Genomic DNA, 17,870 nt, shown 5'->3' on the forward strand with positions numbered 1-17,870 from the left:
GGTTATGAAGAAGAAGACGATAGTTGACTGATTGACAATGTACCGCGGTATCGCTGCTATCGCAGAAGCTCAACTTGGTTCGTTGGATCAGGTGAGCTAACAATTGTAACAGGAATTTTGCCAGGTTAGTCATCCATCACATAATATGTCCTGAACATCTAAAAAGAGATTGCCGCACATGACTTTACTTTGTGAAATAATAACACCGAATTCAACTTTACTATTAGCTGGTTATAATTTTACTCCTGAAAAATTCAAGTCGAAATTAAGTTTATTTTCTTAATGAACAGCCTGACAATACTTAAGTTATCGGGGCCGCGGTGGCCGAGTGGTTAAGATGTCCCGACATATTACCACAAGCCCTCCACCTCTGGGAAGCGGGTTCGAATCCCATGTGGGGCAGTTGCCAGGTACTGACCGCTGGTCGGTGGTTTTTCTCCGGGTACTCCGGCTTTCCTCCACCAACAAACCTGGCACGTCCTTACATGACCCTGGCTGTTAATAGGACGTAAAAAAAAAATAAAACAAACCAAACCACTTAAGTTATCATTTCACTAATTCCTTGCTAATTGAATATGCTATCAATGATGAATAAAGAAAAGTGCACAGAAAAGTCAGGTGGACTGATAGTCATCATACTCGTCAGTCATCAAATGCCTTTTTCAATAGCTGATAGGCCAATGTGGCATGCTGGTATAAAGGGTTACCAAGTTTGTTGAAATGAACGACCTTGATCTTAATTCAAGGTCACATGGGTAAAATAGGCTAAAATCTTTAAACAACTTCTCGTCAATAAACTAAGAAGCCTTGAGACCTGATATTAAGCCTGTAACATCATGGGATTAATTGCAACAAGTTTGTTCCTTGACTTTGACTTTCATTCAAGGTCACAGGGGTCAAATAGGCTAAAATCTTTAACAGTTTCTTGTGAATAATTAAGAGGCAAAGAAAAAGTCTAAATACTTTGTATAAATTAATGACCTTGGCTGCCAATCAAGATCAAAGGGGTCAAACAGGCTAAACTTTTTACACAACTTTTTGTGAATAACTAAGAGGCCTAGAGACCTGATATTGGGCCTGTACCAGGGATAGCATACTGGAATGAAGAACTACCAACTGTGTTCAAATAAATGACCTTGACCGCCATTCAAGACCACATGGGTCAAATAGACTAAAATCTTCTTTTCAATAATTAAGAGGCCTAGACATCATATTGGGCTTGTAACCTGTTGGAATGAAGGGCTACAAAGTTTATTCAAATAAATTACCTTGACCTTCATTCAAGGTCACGAGTCCATTCGAATATGCTAAAATCTTGAAACGACTTCTTGTGAAATAAATAAGAGTCCTAGAAACCTGATATTGGGCTAAATAACTTGTAACTTGCTGAGATGAATGATTATAAAGAATGATCTTGACCAGCATTCAAGGTGACAAGGTCAAATAGGCTAAAAAAATCTTATTAATAACTTAGAGGCCTAGAGACCTGATATTGGGCCTGTAGAATGATGGGCTACAAATTTTGTTCAAATAAATGGCTTTGACCATGATACAAGGTCACAGGGGTCAAATTAACTAAGAGTTAGTGGCATAGTGATATTCGGTCTGTAGCAAGCTCGGATGCTGGAAGTGTTTTCATGCGAATGACTTACTTACTTTCAAGATCATCGAAAAAGGAGTAAATTATATCTTAGAATAGTTTGAATTTCTGCAAATTTTTATCACTTAACAGTGTTCAGAGTAATAATTGCGATAGTAACTAAAATTTTCACCGTTTCCCTTCGGTTTTATAGGAAGTAATGCCATATCAATAATATAATAGACTCATTCAAATGACTTGGTTAATATATACAAAGTGTCGACCCAGAAATCCAGGTCTGTCCCTGGATGACCCTGACACACAATATTATGTATGAAGACACTTGGTGCAACATTTAAGGAAATGACTTAACTATGCATGCGCACTTATAATTACATTCACACCATTGCATTAAACATTTAAATAAGCCAAATAGAAATAGTAATATATATATACATGTTACACAACGAGGGGTTGTTGAATACACAGGGACATGAATATTAAATTCAGTTTATAGTGCCCATAGACCATTTTAAAACGTTTTAGAGGTTAAAATAAAAACATAGACCATTTTCAGACGTGTTAGGGAGTATAGATAAAAAAATCAGTAACATTCGTATATTTATAATGTCATATGATAAGACTCTATGCGGATATGATGCATGAGAACTCTCGGGATCACAAAAAATGGTGTTTTTTTTTCCCGATTTGGGATAGTCTACCCTTGGTAAGTCTTGGGTTTACAATATTTTGTGATCTTCGAGTAGAATATCCCTATCCTTCATATCCACATACTAAAGAGTTTGTTTCTCTACCTACGGATCACAGCTTAGGGACCTGACACGAAATTGTTACCAATAATACATGTATATTTATTTATTATATTGGGCCTCACTCATTCTGCTCTAGAGGGTCAGAGCCAAAATTTATTCAAACTCTGTTCCCCTTTCCCAGATGATGATTCTAGCCAAATTTGGTTACAATCCATGCAGAACTCTATGACTAGTAGCGATTTAAAGGAAATGTTGACGGACGGACGCCGCGCCAAGACACAAGCTCATCGGCCCTTCGGGCCAAGAGAGCTAAATATTGTGTCAGGTCCCTGTGCTACATGTTTATCCCATGCAATGCAAAACTTCATGTTCGCCGAAACTAGACTGGTTTATCTATAAAGAATATCAACCATGGGATTTGTGTTAAAGATATCACGCAATTTTTATGTAGAATTCTACATGGAGAATTGATATGGAGTTGAAATATATTGTGGTTTTCTTGTTGGGGAATCATAATTGTAAAATTGTAATGAAACGTGGCATGGGAGAAAAATACAAAAGTATTCGTATGTGAATGGAAGGTCACAAAATATTGTAAAACTCGATCTTGCCGTGGGTTTGTGATCCCGAGGATAGAACATACAAGAGTATGAAAAAGTCTTATTAAATAGTACATGTCGAAATAGAGGATCTTACATGAGTGGATACATAATAAGAAATCAGTTAAAACGAGTTAAATAATTTGTGATAAGCCACGAAGCTTTAATAGAAATCCGGCTCGAATGTGTCGATTTCGTCAACCGAGGCAATCAAACGACGTTATTTATTGATTATGACGCCATAACTACATGTGACGTAGCGATGGTGTCTTACTTTATTTATGATATAGACGTATGACATGTCAGAAATGCTATTTTTAAAAAGCATTGATTGTCATATTTTTACATACATTGGTGTGTTTCAAACATTGGTTGTTCTAGCATATCGAATGGTGCGCGTTAGCGATATATATTAGATTTGGCGGGAAATAAGGGGTGCATTGTTTTCCGGTGTTTCGCCAGGCCTAATGATAAAGCGGATATACAAAGAAAATTCAACACTTCAACCCATATGTTATATTTTAATTCGAATATATTTCCATATCTATCAATTTTAAAAGAATATTTCAATATTCTTTCAGTGAATTCTCACACAGATTTTAACCAGTCTTTTCGTGACCTCTTGACCTCTAATGAAGGTATCAACTAGTACGCAAGAGCCTAAATGACAATGTTGTTATTGGAAATTACCATACATTGGGCTTATTAGCAACATATAGGTACTGTGCAGTGGCAATGTAAATCTGATTTCACAGATCAGAAAATGTGGAATTATAATTTCCTACGTTCCCTATATCTTGCCGATATCCAGACTGCAACTTGAATTGCACTAACTGGCATGTATACATTATAACATATATACTATGTCATGATTGATCATGAAATCAAAAAGTATGCATCATTAAATCAATCAACATTCTTATGTCATTGAGCTACACGATTGTGGTTTAGATGAATTTATGTAAGGCAAATAAGTGCATGTAGAAAATACATGGTTAGTATCTTACAATACAATGTTTGTTTTGGTGCGAGACTTAGGGGAGGCATCTCGGCTTACCGTGTGGAATAAAGTCCATGTCCAATCACAGGGGCATTAGTAACAGTTTATATCAATTTGGACCCAATTTAGAGATTAAAAAACCATAAAAACAATGTAGAGAATGATTTTTATCGGGTTTTTTTTAAATGTCTAAAAATGGTATTAGGGCACTCTGGTGGGTCCATGATTATATAATATGATTATATATTCTCAGATCCCTGTGGTGGAGCCTCCGTAATATAAAAATTTGTTAAATTCGTTAAATAAGGATATATCTATATACATGTATATATATAAACTATATACTATCTATTTTTATCTCTCTATAGTGAATTAATGGTTGAAAAGAATACTCATCTTGTTTGATTTTAGAAGCAACGTTAATAAGACAATGTGTATGATCAACTGTATCAGGTCCAGTTTCCATGCAGTAGAACAAATCCTCACTTTAACGGAGAGTATGGTGACATAAAATCTACGTTAACAACGAAGAAGGTTAAACTAGCTTACATTTTCGATTTTGCATTGCATATATTACCGAATGTGTCATAATACGGTTGACAACGTAACACTTTACATGTACCTGTACTATGCCAAGACCCTGTGCACATGTACATGCGCTTTTTGTTTTAATAATTTTTTTATTATATATGTCTTGGTAATATTCTCTGAAGTTATATATACTGCCAAGACATGCTGTCAGATTATTTTTAGTCTGCAAATGTCCGTTTGCACATAGGGTTATATGAAAAGTTGAGTATATAGTTGACCATGGGGATTTCTGTCCTGGCTTAGCAAACAGGCGATATGCTGAGCTCAGCATGTCAAATTGTTTACATGTATGTATATAAATATTTACTGATCAGATTGTCTATGTCATTTACCTGTATCCGGTCAATACTATATATCCACAGGTGTCCTAAGGGAATCATTTTGGACTTCCTGGTCACACGTACAAATGTATTACCGGTATATACATGTTCCGATGCGGAAATTAGTTTATCTTACATACTGTGAAATCATTATTTTTCGTGGGGATTTATTTTTCGTGGATGTCGTTTTTTGACCAAAATCAAAAAAATTATCACCCCACGAATATCCGTTTTTCAAAACTGCATGCTGTCATGTTAACTATAACAGGTTTTTCAAATGATGACCTGTTTTAACAGTTTATTTTTTATGCATACACAGCAGGGTATGTACTTGGTAATGGGTGAATATGAGTAATTTTGAACCTGTCCTGGTGACCATTTTTTTATACATTTTAGGAGTCTAGATTGCGTACTTATAAAATAAGTATTATAGACGTAACGATTCCCGGGTTGTTTTGTGGTGTATTTGTATATATAAATATGCCTGTACAAATTATTTAGTTTCGATATATACCGAGTGAATGAATAATTACTTTGTTCAGAAAGGTTATAAAATTATGGCTCATGAATGTAAGTGGTTGTCGAGTATGGGTTTTTAAAAGCTACAAAAGATGCGATTTTGTTTTGTTTTGTTTTTTGTTTTTTTGTTTTTGCATCTTTCAAAAATAAATTTCGCGTGAAATAAATTCCATATCCAATATAACCTCGTGAGTCGTGTGACCTGACACTGAGAAAAGTAGATCGGGTCAGATTTTAAAATCTTGACAAATCTAACATCTATGATTAGCCAGAGTGAATTAACACCACTGATTGTGGAAGGCCATATTTCACCTACATGTATATAACGTGTATTACAGTTTGTTTCAGATTTACGCCAATCAACAGCTATATATAGGTCATTTATGGCGGAACTATTATCTTTAAATTGCAGGAACAAAATGGTAATGTTAAAAAATATACTTAGATAAGTAGTAAGTTAACTCATTTAAATAAATTTCACTTGGACATTCAACATTTGGTGCTTACGGTAATAAGTTCCCCATCTACGTTTTGTACATGTAAAGTGTACCATAGCATGTTATGTTTGTGTAAAATGCGATTTGATTTCATTAGGCCGGTTTTCGAACATGTAGTGTAAATCTTAAGCGATTTTGTAGCATGTATTCTAAAATGTTATTCAAAAAGGGCTAACTCACTTTAAATACGAAATAAAATGAAGAAATACTTGTTACAAAAGGAGTATATATGGTTACACGGCTCTCATTGCCTATACAATGTATTTCGAAATCCCAGTTTCATCATCTTATAAATAAAGTAGTCACATGACTAAAACACGCGATCTTTCCGGAACTGTTAGTTTCCAGCCGTTCTAATTATATACATGACAGAAGACATTATTTAACACGCATAGGAAACATACGTATAACAATTTAGTGATAATTAAAAACGTGTTACGTCTTTGTGAACCTAAAATACAATATTATATTACTTCTGTGTAGAAACATACGTTAATGATCTGCAATTGTTAATAACTAACGCTTTGTATGTATAATAGTGTTAAAAACGATATATAAGGTGTGTTAAGATTTACATAAAAATGTTCATAATTATAAAAAAAGGTATGGAAATCGATGATTCGAGCATATTGAAATATGTAAAATGCTTTAGTATTCGTTTGCCACTTGACAAGTACTGACACATATATATATTATCGCCATCATGACACATAATAATATATGAAATCATTTAGTCAAATTATATGTCAATCACTTGTAAGCATTTGATCGATCAATCATATCGGTGTCCATGTTTACGTACATATACATGTACAGCGAACAGAAACATTACACCAGAGAAATTCTTCAATTTTAGCCATTTTCTCCTTGTTGGATATAAATTGATATGAAATATCATCGTCTGCTGCAACAAACCATTTCAATAAAACCATAGGCGTTTTATGAGTAAATAGTAGAGATCAAAGGACAATGATTTTAATATTATATTTCCGGCCCACTTTACAGGAAGCCGGTGATTTTTCCCCTCGGCGACACCGTATTACGTCACTAATCGCTGACCAGTGACAGATTTATCCATTAAGACAGATCTAGTGACAGGTTATCTACATTTTTGTTTGACACATTTTCTATCGGTTTATTGAATATTTCCCGGGTTTGGGGTATTATATGTTTCTGTAGATGCTCTCAGCGATATCTGGTCAGGCCTGCGGGGATTATGCTGTACGTATCAATGAAAACCATCTGAGGTTTTCACGTGATTGTATTTTCTCCTCATGTTTTTATAACTTAACTTTATTTTCCCATAGTGCTAGCGCCTTTAGCCTTTTGCGTGAATTTCAACCCACGACTCATTTTAAAGATTATTTAGTCTCAAACAAAATAAATACCCAGTGGAATGGGCACGTGTTATATACTGTATAACATACATGTACACAAATGTATAATATATAAATGGACCCTTTTCCCTCTAAACACAAAATGGTCAGCAATGCAAATTACAGTACTATCATAGCCACTGTAAGGGTATTGGAGAACTGGTTTTAATCGGGTTGTGCAAAAAGTCACTTTTCTATTAGTTAGTGCAGTCAGTATTGACCCATCATCCAAGCGTTGTTTTAATGTCTTAAAACTACATGTATACTGTGACATAATATGATTGAAAATTAAGAAGGGGATACTAATTATACAATGAATATTATAACCACGGCTCCAATTGCTATTTATTGCCAGTTTGTAATATACGAATATACAATATACATAGCTGTTACACAACTATGGGCTATTGGATATTAAACTTATTTAAGTTACAAAAGATACACGCTAAAGCTCGTGTCTTTTTGTAACTTTAAAAAAAAATAACTCACTCATGTGAAATAAATTGGCTTGCATATCCAATAACCTAAATTTGTGTGATCAGTTTTATACCACACTAAATACTCTACAAGAAAAGGCCAGAATTTGCAAATAAGGTGTTGTAATATCTTCATTAGCAAGTAGGCTCTCATTAATACCCTGGACCCCTAACCAACACCGTACCCCTACTCTGTACCCCTTACCCATATTCTGTATATCATTACCCCTAATCTGTACTTCATATCCTGTATCCCCTACCATGGATCATGTACCCACTAACCTGTATCCCTGCCCTGTACCCCTACCCTGTATCCCTACCCTGTACCCCTACCATGTACCCCTACCCTGTACCCCTACCATGTACCTCCTACCATGTACCCCTACCCTGTACCTCCTAACCTGTAACCCATGACCTGTATCCACTAACCTGTACCTCCTAACCTGTACCCCATGACCTGTACCCACTACCCTGAACCCCAACCCTGAACCCCTGCCCTGTACCTCCTACCATGTACCCCTACCCTGTACACCTACCCTGTACCTCCTAACCTGTCCCCCATGACCTGTACCCACTAACCTGTACCCACTAACCTGTACCCACTAACCTGTACCTCCTACCCTGTACCCCTACCCTGTACCCACTACCCTGTACCCCTACCTTGTACCACCTACCCTTACCCCTACCATGTACCCCTACCATGTATCCCTACCCTGTACCACTACCCTACCCCTACCCTGTACCCACTACCCTGTACCCTTATGCTGTACCTCCTACCCTTACCCCTACCATGTACCCCTACCCTGTACCCCTACCCTGCACTTCCTACCCTGTATCCCTTAACCCATATTTCAGCGTGTCACAGACTCAATATCATGTCCCTAGGCCTAGTTATTCACAAGAAGTTGTTAAAATTTTTAAGCTATTTTGACCCCAATGACATTGAATGAATGTCAAGGTTATTAGTTTGAAGAAACTTGGAGGTCCTTCATCCTAGCATGCTACAGGCCCAATATCAGGTCTCTAGGGCTTAGTTATTGACAAGATGTTATTTAAAGATTTTAGCTTTTTTACCCTCTTGTGATCTTAAATGAAGGTCAAGGCCATTCATTGATCATACTTGGTAGTCCTTCATGCTAGCATACTGCAGACCTAATATGAGTACCTAGGGCTTTTGGTCACTGCATGGTACACAATGAACTGCGCACCATGACTGACAAAGCATGATGAATAGGTCATTCTGTTCCTTCTGGTTAGATGACCTAAAAACAATAAATACTGTTTAAAACAAAAGTAGAAACTTACTACTATATATTGTAAATTATTCCCTATTGAGCCCGCCCCTCCTGCTCCCTGGGGATCAGAGTCAAAATTTATACAAACTCTGCTCCCCTTCCCCCAAGGATTTTTTGGTCGAGTTTGGTTACAATTTATGCAGAACTCTATGAAAAGTAGAGATATAAAGGATTCACTTCCATTTCCCCTACTGGGCCTTGCCCTTCCTGCCCCCGGTGGATCATATCCAAAATTTATACAAACTCTGTTCCCCTTCCCCAAAAGATATGTTTGGCTAAGTATGTTTTGCCTTTATAATCTATAGTTATGTTGATCAATCACCAGGGGAAAATTCACAATTTTTCTAGAGGGCCTTAAAACATTACGATGTATGAAGAGTATTTGATTCCATCATTTCTGTAAATTCAGAAGAAAAAAAATTGGAATTTTTAGTCATTTTTGACCCTAAAGACCTTTTCGCCCCTGGGGATAGGATGTCAAGCGTTGAAAGAGTAAGATTTTAAAATAGAATTATTTCGAGTTATCAATAGGAACTATCAAAATCCAAGATGGCTGCCAGGCGGCCATCTTGTTTACAGATTGATCCCAAAATGCAATATGCACAACTAGGTCCCTAGGGAACCTATATATGAATTTTGAGAAAATTCCATCAACGTTTTCTGAAAAATCCAGTATTATGTCACATTTGATATACTAAGCTAGAAGGTCCTACGGGACAGTAAAGATGACGAATCATGGACTGATGATGGTAGCTAAAATTATCAGTACAATGTATAACATTTTAACCACACTATATTCATTATATAAATACCAGTATTTGACCAAAAATAAATATTTCTATGATGTTCTTTCTTTTTTTTAAATTTATTTTTGAATCATTTTTGATGTTCAATGATACAGACTGGAACAGTTTAATATAATAACAACAAAAACGTTACATTCATACCAAATAAAATGACATTTACATTCATACATGTACAAACCATCATATACACCACACACACACACACACACACAACCCACTTCGTATACAATCATTCCTTCTGATATGACACTTAGAAAGGGTTAGGGAAGTAAAGGTAGTATAGGAGGATAGAGAGTCAAGATATAAATTATATGTATTTGGTAGATCAGCAAGGAAAATTTAGGTATATATGCAGATCAACATCATTTACATTTTTGCTATCATATGATTTTCACAAAACATGGTATACATCTGTACATGAATCTAACATTTTGAATAAAAGTATTGAAAATAATTTCTTTCAGTGCTGAAAAAAAATTCTTTCAGCACTGATTAATATTTGAATAGCTGCCAGGCAAAAAAAAAAGTCTGTTTAGGGTTACAGTGGCAAAAAAAATAGGGTCACTTGGTCGTTTTTTTTTTGTTGTGTGTCTTTCACTCTAATGGCCGGAACCGGAGTCTGAAATTGAAATCTTTACTTTTTCATAGAAAAGTGGAAGAAAAAAAATAGGGTCAGGGTAAAAAATTAGGATCGGTCGGGTTACCCTAAACAGGTTTTTTTTTAAACCCTTTACATAGTTACAATTCCATACTCAACATACAGTATATTTTGATCATATATAACAGTTATTTATGTTGCTAAATCATACACATGTACCAGGTTTGTAACTTCACATATGTAGTTGATTTTACTTAATTGGAAACTAAAGGATAACATTTATTGATAACTGCATACAGTATTTGATAGATCATGTGCTAGGTTTGCAACTTATTATTGTGTATTTGCGCATGACAGGGTTATCTACCCTTGCGGGAAGGTATTAATTGTGATGTCAGGTGTTTCAGAGGGTACGTCCTACTTTTCAGAGAAAAGGACGTCAGTTGTGCTCAGAAAATAATGACGTCACTGTGGATACCTAATCATAAGGGAGGTAACTCTGTAATATACAAAGACGGAATATAAGATCGTAGAAAACATAACGTATATAAAGTGATTATAAACATACACAATAAATATACACTTTTTGTATATATGTTTAAGTTTGTAACTTACATTTTTTATGAATTAAAATACTAATAAAGCTACAATTATAAGTATTATAAAGCTTTAAAACACACAAAAATCATATAAATAGTTGATCCAAAGTCCACATGTATCAACATAAAACAAGTATAAAGTTATTAAGACTGAATAATGGGATTCAAATCATTAATCATGATTGTTATGTAATGTATGCATGGATATCTCATGATCAGTACATTTGATAAACATGATAATAATACAATAACCACAATATATACCGGTTTATGTATTACTTGTTTTTAAAACTTTTTATTGCTAAAATAATATGTATACATAAAATCATCTAATACATTAAAAATTATGATTGACGATACAAAAAATAAAATGTTACTAGTAAATGGTACATGACGATGTACATATAACTACGCAATTCTCTCTTTCTTCATATGAATGTACAAATACATATACAGTAAAAGTAAACTTTAAATGAGCAATAAGCATTTTTTTTATTTAGTTAGATGTACTTGCTTAAGCAATAGTTTCGCTTTTTGCAATACTTAATTACAACTGGTAATATATATTTGGCCTAAATCTGAAATAAAACTGCTATCAGTAAAAAGAAACACCTGCAGATTAAATTGTTTTTGAAATATCACACAGAAATATAAATTTAGTAGTAGTTGTTTGAGAAAGAGATAACTTGCAACTCTAAAGATAGAGATATATAAAGGGAGGTAATTCAAAAATATCACAGGGAACAGTAATTCTGTAGTAGTTCTTTGAGAGACTTTCTCCTATACATCGATATAGGTAAAGGGAGCTAATTCATAAATATATCACAGACAAAATTAGTTATGTACAGATTGATACCTTTGTCTCTCTTTCTGAAGGCATATGATACTCCAACTCTTTCATATAGGGGTGTGACGGATATAGAGGTTACATAACAAGTTATTTTACACAATCGAGTCGTTTCTTTTTAAGTTTTAGCAAGTGTCTTAATGTAATTTAAAAAAAACAACTTATGAGTTTGAAATGAATTCCCTATACAATAACCCTGAGCTGTAAGACCTGTTTCTTACACAATTATACCTTCACAAGAAGGCCAAAATAAGATGACATCATCTGCTGACATACGCAAATAAGGTGTAGTGATATTGTCATAAGCAAATACACGTAGACACTCAGTAATATTTAAAAATCTTAAATGCATAATATTTAAATCCTACTAACAAACTTTTGGACTTCCACACGTTACTAATTAGGTAAAATCAAAGCCCTCAATACCTAATTTTGTGACGATGAGGGCGTTATATTCCTATCCTTCATACCCAACATATGAAAGAGGTTTATTTTCTCATATCACATCATTCACATCATTTATGAGAGCTATAATTTGATGAAAATATCAAATTTTCTGCTTGATGGTTCAACCTTTAAGCACACCATCTTAATAGGGTCACAATGCATGAAACGTCTTATGACTATTGTGAGATCAGGATAAGACTAGATTTATAGCCACAGACAGGTTTTTCTAACACAAGAAAATATGAGAGAAAAATTAAATCATCCGACAGTGTAATCTTTCCATTATTCCTTTGTTGCAATGCCCATACAACAGGGTCTGATGAGGAACATTTTTGTTTGAGCTGTGAATGTTCGCATATCTAGTAGTTTAAATCCTGCTGCTTTTACTGTACTGCCTGTATCCCTTGTCAGCTCACAACCATCTCCAATCACACGCCACAAAGGCGACATGAGGCATTGAAAGAAATAGATGATGCTTTGTTTAGGTGCACACACGTGGTCCAAAAAGTAGAATTTGCCATTCTGTGCAAAAATATGAAGCAAAAATAAATTAGAAATAGAATATATCACAAGACTTTTCATTATTTGTAACAGAATTATGTGTAGCAGTATTGAACTGGGTTGATCGTCAGTGACCATGCAACTCAATCAATAGAGCATCTGGCTTGTGTTTGAAGGTCCAGGGTTCGAGTCCTGGTCTGGCTGCTACATATTTTCAACACCTGTTACAAAATTAGTGAGCTTGCCATCCCATATTTCAAAATTGAAGTGCTCTTAGCATGGGATATGTGAACTTGTGAGTTGTTGTCTTTTTGGGTGAAGATATAAACATGTAGAAAGGATCGAGAGAGGAATATAGTGGACTTGAAGTGGGTCAATCATCAGTGACCAATTGCAAGCAGCTCAATCGTAGAGCATCTGGCTAGTGTTCAGAGGTCCAGGGTTCCTATATATACAATTATGCTTACTAGCAATTTTAATCAGAATTAAATCATGTATCATATTTGACATAGTTATACTGCCCCTAAAGCTACCCCAACCCCCATTCAACATTCAAGACATTCAAGCAAACCATAAAAATACCCCGATATCAAAATAGTTGTGTATGTTTTATAACAGTTGATAATGTATCGACTATGAATGATCGATCACTATCACAGTGAAAATCGTTCCAATTACACATCCTGTTAGTACAATCCCCATCGCACAGACATTTTTCGCATATCATGCAGACACTGTTCGCACACCAGGCACACTTCCTGCATACACTATGTCACCACACAACTGTAGTTTTACGCAATACATGTTACTTACATGCTTGAGAACGCGTTTCACTTCCTCCAGGACACGATTCTGATCTTTAACTGAACACAACACCAGCGTGCTAACCACTACATCAAAACTACAGTCCCTCACACCATCCATCTTTTCAGCGTATGCTTGTATAAACCCTGTCATCTCTACACCTCTCGTGTCGGCCGCATTGCTCTCTGTGTATGATTCAAAGTATGGGTTAGGATCAAGACAAGTGACTTTTGTTTGTGGAGGATAAAATTTAAAGTTAGCTCCTCCTCCAACTCCGATCTCCAGAACGTTCAATGGCCCAATCGTTGCCCTGAGTTCCTTCATCGAATGGAACAATTTCTTTTTATGCTCTCCAAATAACTTGTTACTCTTGCATCCGAATTTAGCTAGTACCCACGCAAATAAACGCAATCTAAACCGATTAATATGTTTTTTAAGACAAAAATACCCAACAAATATCGCTAAGCCGATATATAATGTACTTTTCAGATAACCCTGTGCAGCAACATCCTGTTCCGCCATCTTGTTAGTCATGTGATCGCTAGCTTTTTTTCTATTTATAAAATGTGATGTCATGTGATTTTGTTGATCAAGCTCAGCCCGGGATGGTGGCCATGCATGGCTAGTCCGGAAAAGTGATGCAATCATTTAATGTTCATCCGGATTCATTGTAATTTTAGAATAAATATGGACTGAAATATCCGGAAATCAATTTACAATATACAAATGTTTTACTACATAATATTTATGCATTTTCTCTGTCTTATTAAAAAGAGAAATACAATATCCTAGCCCCTAAAACTAAAATTGAGAACAATACTACAAAAGACACAACATATAATGCAGAAAAAGCATACACCGAAAACTGGCCATCTAATGTACATCTGTACATGTACATTTTATGCCATTTTATATGCACATGTGCATTTTATATACAGTCAACGCGGGTTGATAAACTATAATGTTTGTAATAATAGAATTCCAATTTAATCGGTAAATTCATTCATATAATTTCTTATGCAATATTAATCATACAAGATAATCATATATATTCGTCACTGCCTTTAATTATTTCACTGTATCCTACTATTTTCGGGTGTTTTTTTTTCATTTGGTCATCCCGTCTTTATTTTATAAGTTAATTTTATGATTCTTTTTACGGTGGCTGAGAAAGGACATGAAAAATAATAAGATATTGCGTGTGAACGTAATGATTATTGCGTGTGAACGTAATGATAATTGCGTGTGAACGCAATAGAAAACCTGACTGATTAAATTAACTGTCAATTACTCAGTGAGATATTATTGTGTGGACGCAATAGCTTTTTATTTTTCACGTCCTTTCCCAGCCACTGTAGGAGCATGCAAATACTGCGGTAAAAACACATGACTGCAAAAGCGATTTGGGTAGTTCTAGGCAAAAAGTGCTTTACTCCACTAGCAAGCAAGACGTCTGACCATTTGTGTAATGGCGTACAGCGAGCGAGTTTGAACATTTCACTCACATTTTACCACAGTGAGCTTTTCACCGAAAAACTAATCAATATTTTCATTACTATATACCGGTTAGTTTTCGATTTATGAGCAAATTTTAATGTACTCTTTGACTGAATTGTCCCAGGAATAACCATTTGGGCTCTATATAACTGTAGGCAAATGTCAGATTGGCGGCCATTTTAAAATTCAAATAAGAATAGACTAAATTATGTATAAAACTTCTGAAAAAAACAAATCGAAATTTGCTGTCTCTGCAGCTGTCTTTTTTCTTTGAAAAAAAAATGGCGATCTATTAACATAATGTTTTACTTTTGACACTTCTATGGTACTCCTTAAACCCGCGTCATACTGTCCCGATTTTGATATCCGATGGCTGTATGAATATGGGATTTTCAATTTCGGGCGAAAATCGCCCCGAACGTGGTCTTACCCGACGTCTTCGCCGAAGGGATAGCCGATAGAAACACGATGCCTAAAGAAGGCCATATGATTGTACCCGAACCAAACACGAGTCAACGCAAATGCATTCATCCTCGATACTCCAGGGGTTCCGATCACTTTCGATCTCTACACCCCTGGACTATCTCATAGTGAAATTGAAGGCAGCTAAGCGGAAAACATTTGACCAATCACAGGCTAGCAAAGATTTCCTTTGAAGACTACAGAGAGAGCGACGCCTAACATCAAAGCCACACAGTCAACCACAGTGTACCGTTATACGACTCTTTTGATGCACATCAAATGACTAAATTACCTGTTCTATTATGTTGCCTCCAGTTTTACTATGAGATAGTCCAGGGGTTTAGAGATCGTAAGTGATCGGAACCCCTGGAATATCGAGGATGAAATACATTATGTATATATGTTTTTATGAGGATGTAGATACGAAGGCTGAACGAAGGGCACACAGATGATGAGCGAAGGCAAAATTACGATTGCTATGCGACGCGCTTACGAAGACAACACAATGCCCTTTGTCATGAAAAGTAAAAGCAAACAAAACAATAGCATATAAAAAATATCGTTAAAGATCAACCGAATAGATTTTTTTTTATAAAATTGTAATTAAAAGATTTTGCGGAAGAAATATTTTGACATGTTAAGTACATGTTAAGTGTAATAAGTTCAATGTAGGTGTAATCTGGAGTCAGTTACGGATCTTTAGATTAAATCTGTATCTTCAAAAACTCGAAATAATAAATAAGAGATGGATTTGCAACAAGCTCTGTGCCTCCAAGAGTTGTTCATTTTGCTCCTAAAGTTGAAATAATAGAAGTAATGCAGTTGCCTGTTTTTTCCTTTATTTTTTTATCAGCATAAATTCAGTGAAGAGCGGATTAATTACGGATAAATTTAGTTTACAAATTTCAACCGTTCGTTGTCATCCGCAACAAAATCGGCCGTACAGATTTCCCAGTGTACATTACAGATATATTAATAACGTAGAGCCAATTTATGATGAACAAAGGCGGATGTGTCACGAATAAAAGCGAATATGATAACAGATGCTCTCCCATTAGGAGTACAATTGATAAAATTGACCAAGATTGCGGATATGTAAGAGGCAATTACGAATATATAACGTATGTATCAAAGATGCTCCACCGCTGACAAATGCTATTTTTTCACTTTTAAAAACAGCAGCAGACGATTCAGTATGTTTCTTCAGTTACAAAGGTTTCTTACTTTACACCGTTACCACCATTAAAAAGTTTGAGCTTCTAATTTTACTTCAAGTTAAAAATAGGATTAATAATTAATTGCATCCCGAAAGCTGTGGCACTATGTATGTTTTATGGAATGAAGTACTGATTGCGCATATACATCAAAGGCAAAATAAATCATATTATATTATTTTATGTGTTAATTAGACATATATATGCACGATTAAAAACAAATTATTGTTCAATTGATGAATATCATTTATGCTCTGTCGGCGGTGGATCATCTTTAAGGAATCATATTGGAAATATTCCGATTGTAATGAGAACATAACGAATGTATTAATAATACATGGCATAACGAACGTGTGGAAAGAACGGTTGTGTTGCACATTGCGGTCATAGAAACCGTCTCGGACCTTTCGGTATCGTTAACGAAGAAGGGGGTGTAGATGTGTTGATGCAGAATAACGTGCTGCATCTCCCACCCTTTATCATCCAGATACAGACAATGACCAGTCTCCTGCCGACTCGAATCAAAGCCGTTCAGGGTTGTTGTCAGATCGTCCATTCCACCCCTGAAAACCCCTTACAGCAGCTGCCGATGAGTAGGGAAACGGATGTCGTTTCTGGTCCTATTGATGTCATGCCACTAATAGCCCGCCACCACTTTCTACCATTGGGAAATGGAGGGAGGGGGTGCAAGAAAAAAGAATGGTGCAGTAACAGAGAGAAGTCTGATGAAGAAACTTTAATTTTAATTTCCCACCAGAACCAGAGAACGCTGCGTTTGAGTGGCTGAAAGAAAACGACGTGCGATCGAGATATAGTGCCATGGCCTGTTCAAGGACATCAACAGGAAGAAAGTCTATTTATGGAAAGAGGAAAGGTGAGAGCTACCCTTCCTTTCTTTAACATTTGCAAGTCAGATGGAGGTTCTTAATACCTGGTATATGTTGCTGCATAAGGTCTGGGCAGGATGCAAAGAACCGAACTCATCAAAGTTCTCTTCCACGTTGGTCTCTAACAGACTAATAGAATCTTTCACCCCTTTTGGGAAAGACAGGAGAGTCTCATCCCGAGGG

At 35.6% G+C, this 17,870-nt stretch overlaps 1 protein-coding gene across 1 annotated transcript; it reads right to left on the reverse strand.

Moving 5' to 3' along the window:
* Positions 1-10,202: 10,202 nt before the first annotated feature.
* Positions 10,203-14,252, reverse strand: LOC138325362 (thiol S-methyltransferase TMT1A-like). The gene is made up of 2 exons (XM_069270955.1): positions 13,637-14,252; positions 10,203-12,844 (listed from the first exon to the last, which is right to left on the reverse strand). Exons 1-2 carry the CDS (start codon positions 14,201-14,203, stop codon positions 12,605-12,607), a joined length of 807 nt encoding a protein of 268 aa, XP_069127056.1. The 5' UTR covers positions 14,204-14,252; the 3' UTR covers positions 10,203-12,604.
* Positions 14,253-17,870: the final 3,618 nt, after the last annotated feature.

This window comes from Argopecten irradians, chromosome 6 (assembly GCF_041381155.1).
Source record: "Argopecten irradians isolate NY chromosome 6, Ai_NY, whole genome shotgun sequence".
NCBI lineage: Eukaryota > Metazoa > Mollusca > Bivalvia > Pectinida > Pectinidae > Argopecten > Argopecten irradians.

Excerpts from the sequence above, each read along its gene's own strand:
- LOC138325362 (XM_069270955.1), bottom strand. The coding sequence starts at position 14,203 with ATGACATCACATTTTATAAATAGAAAAAAAGCTAGCGATCACATGACT. Across the intron at positions 12,845-13,636 it reads TGAAACGCGTTCTCAAGCAT|AATGGCAAATTCTACTTTTT; the intron begins GTAAGTAACATG and ends ATTTTTGCACAG.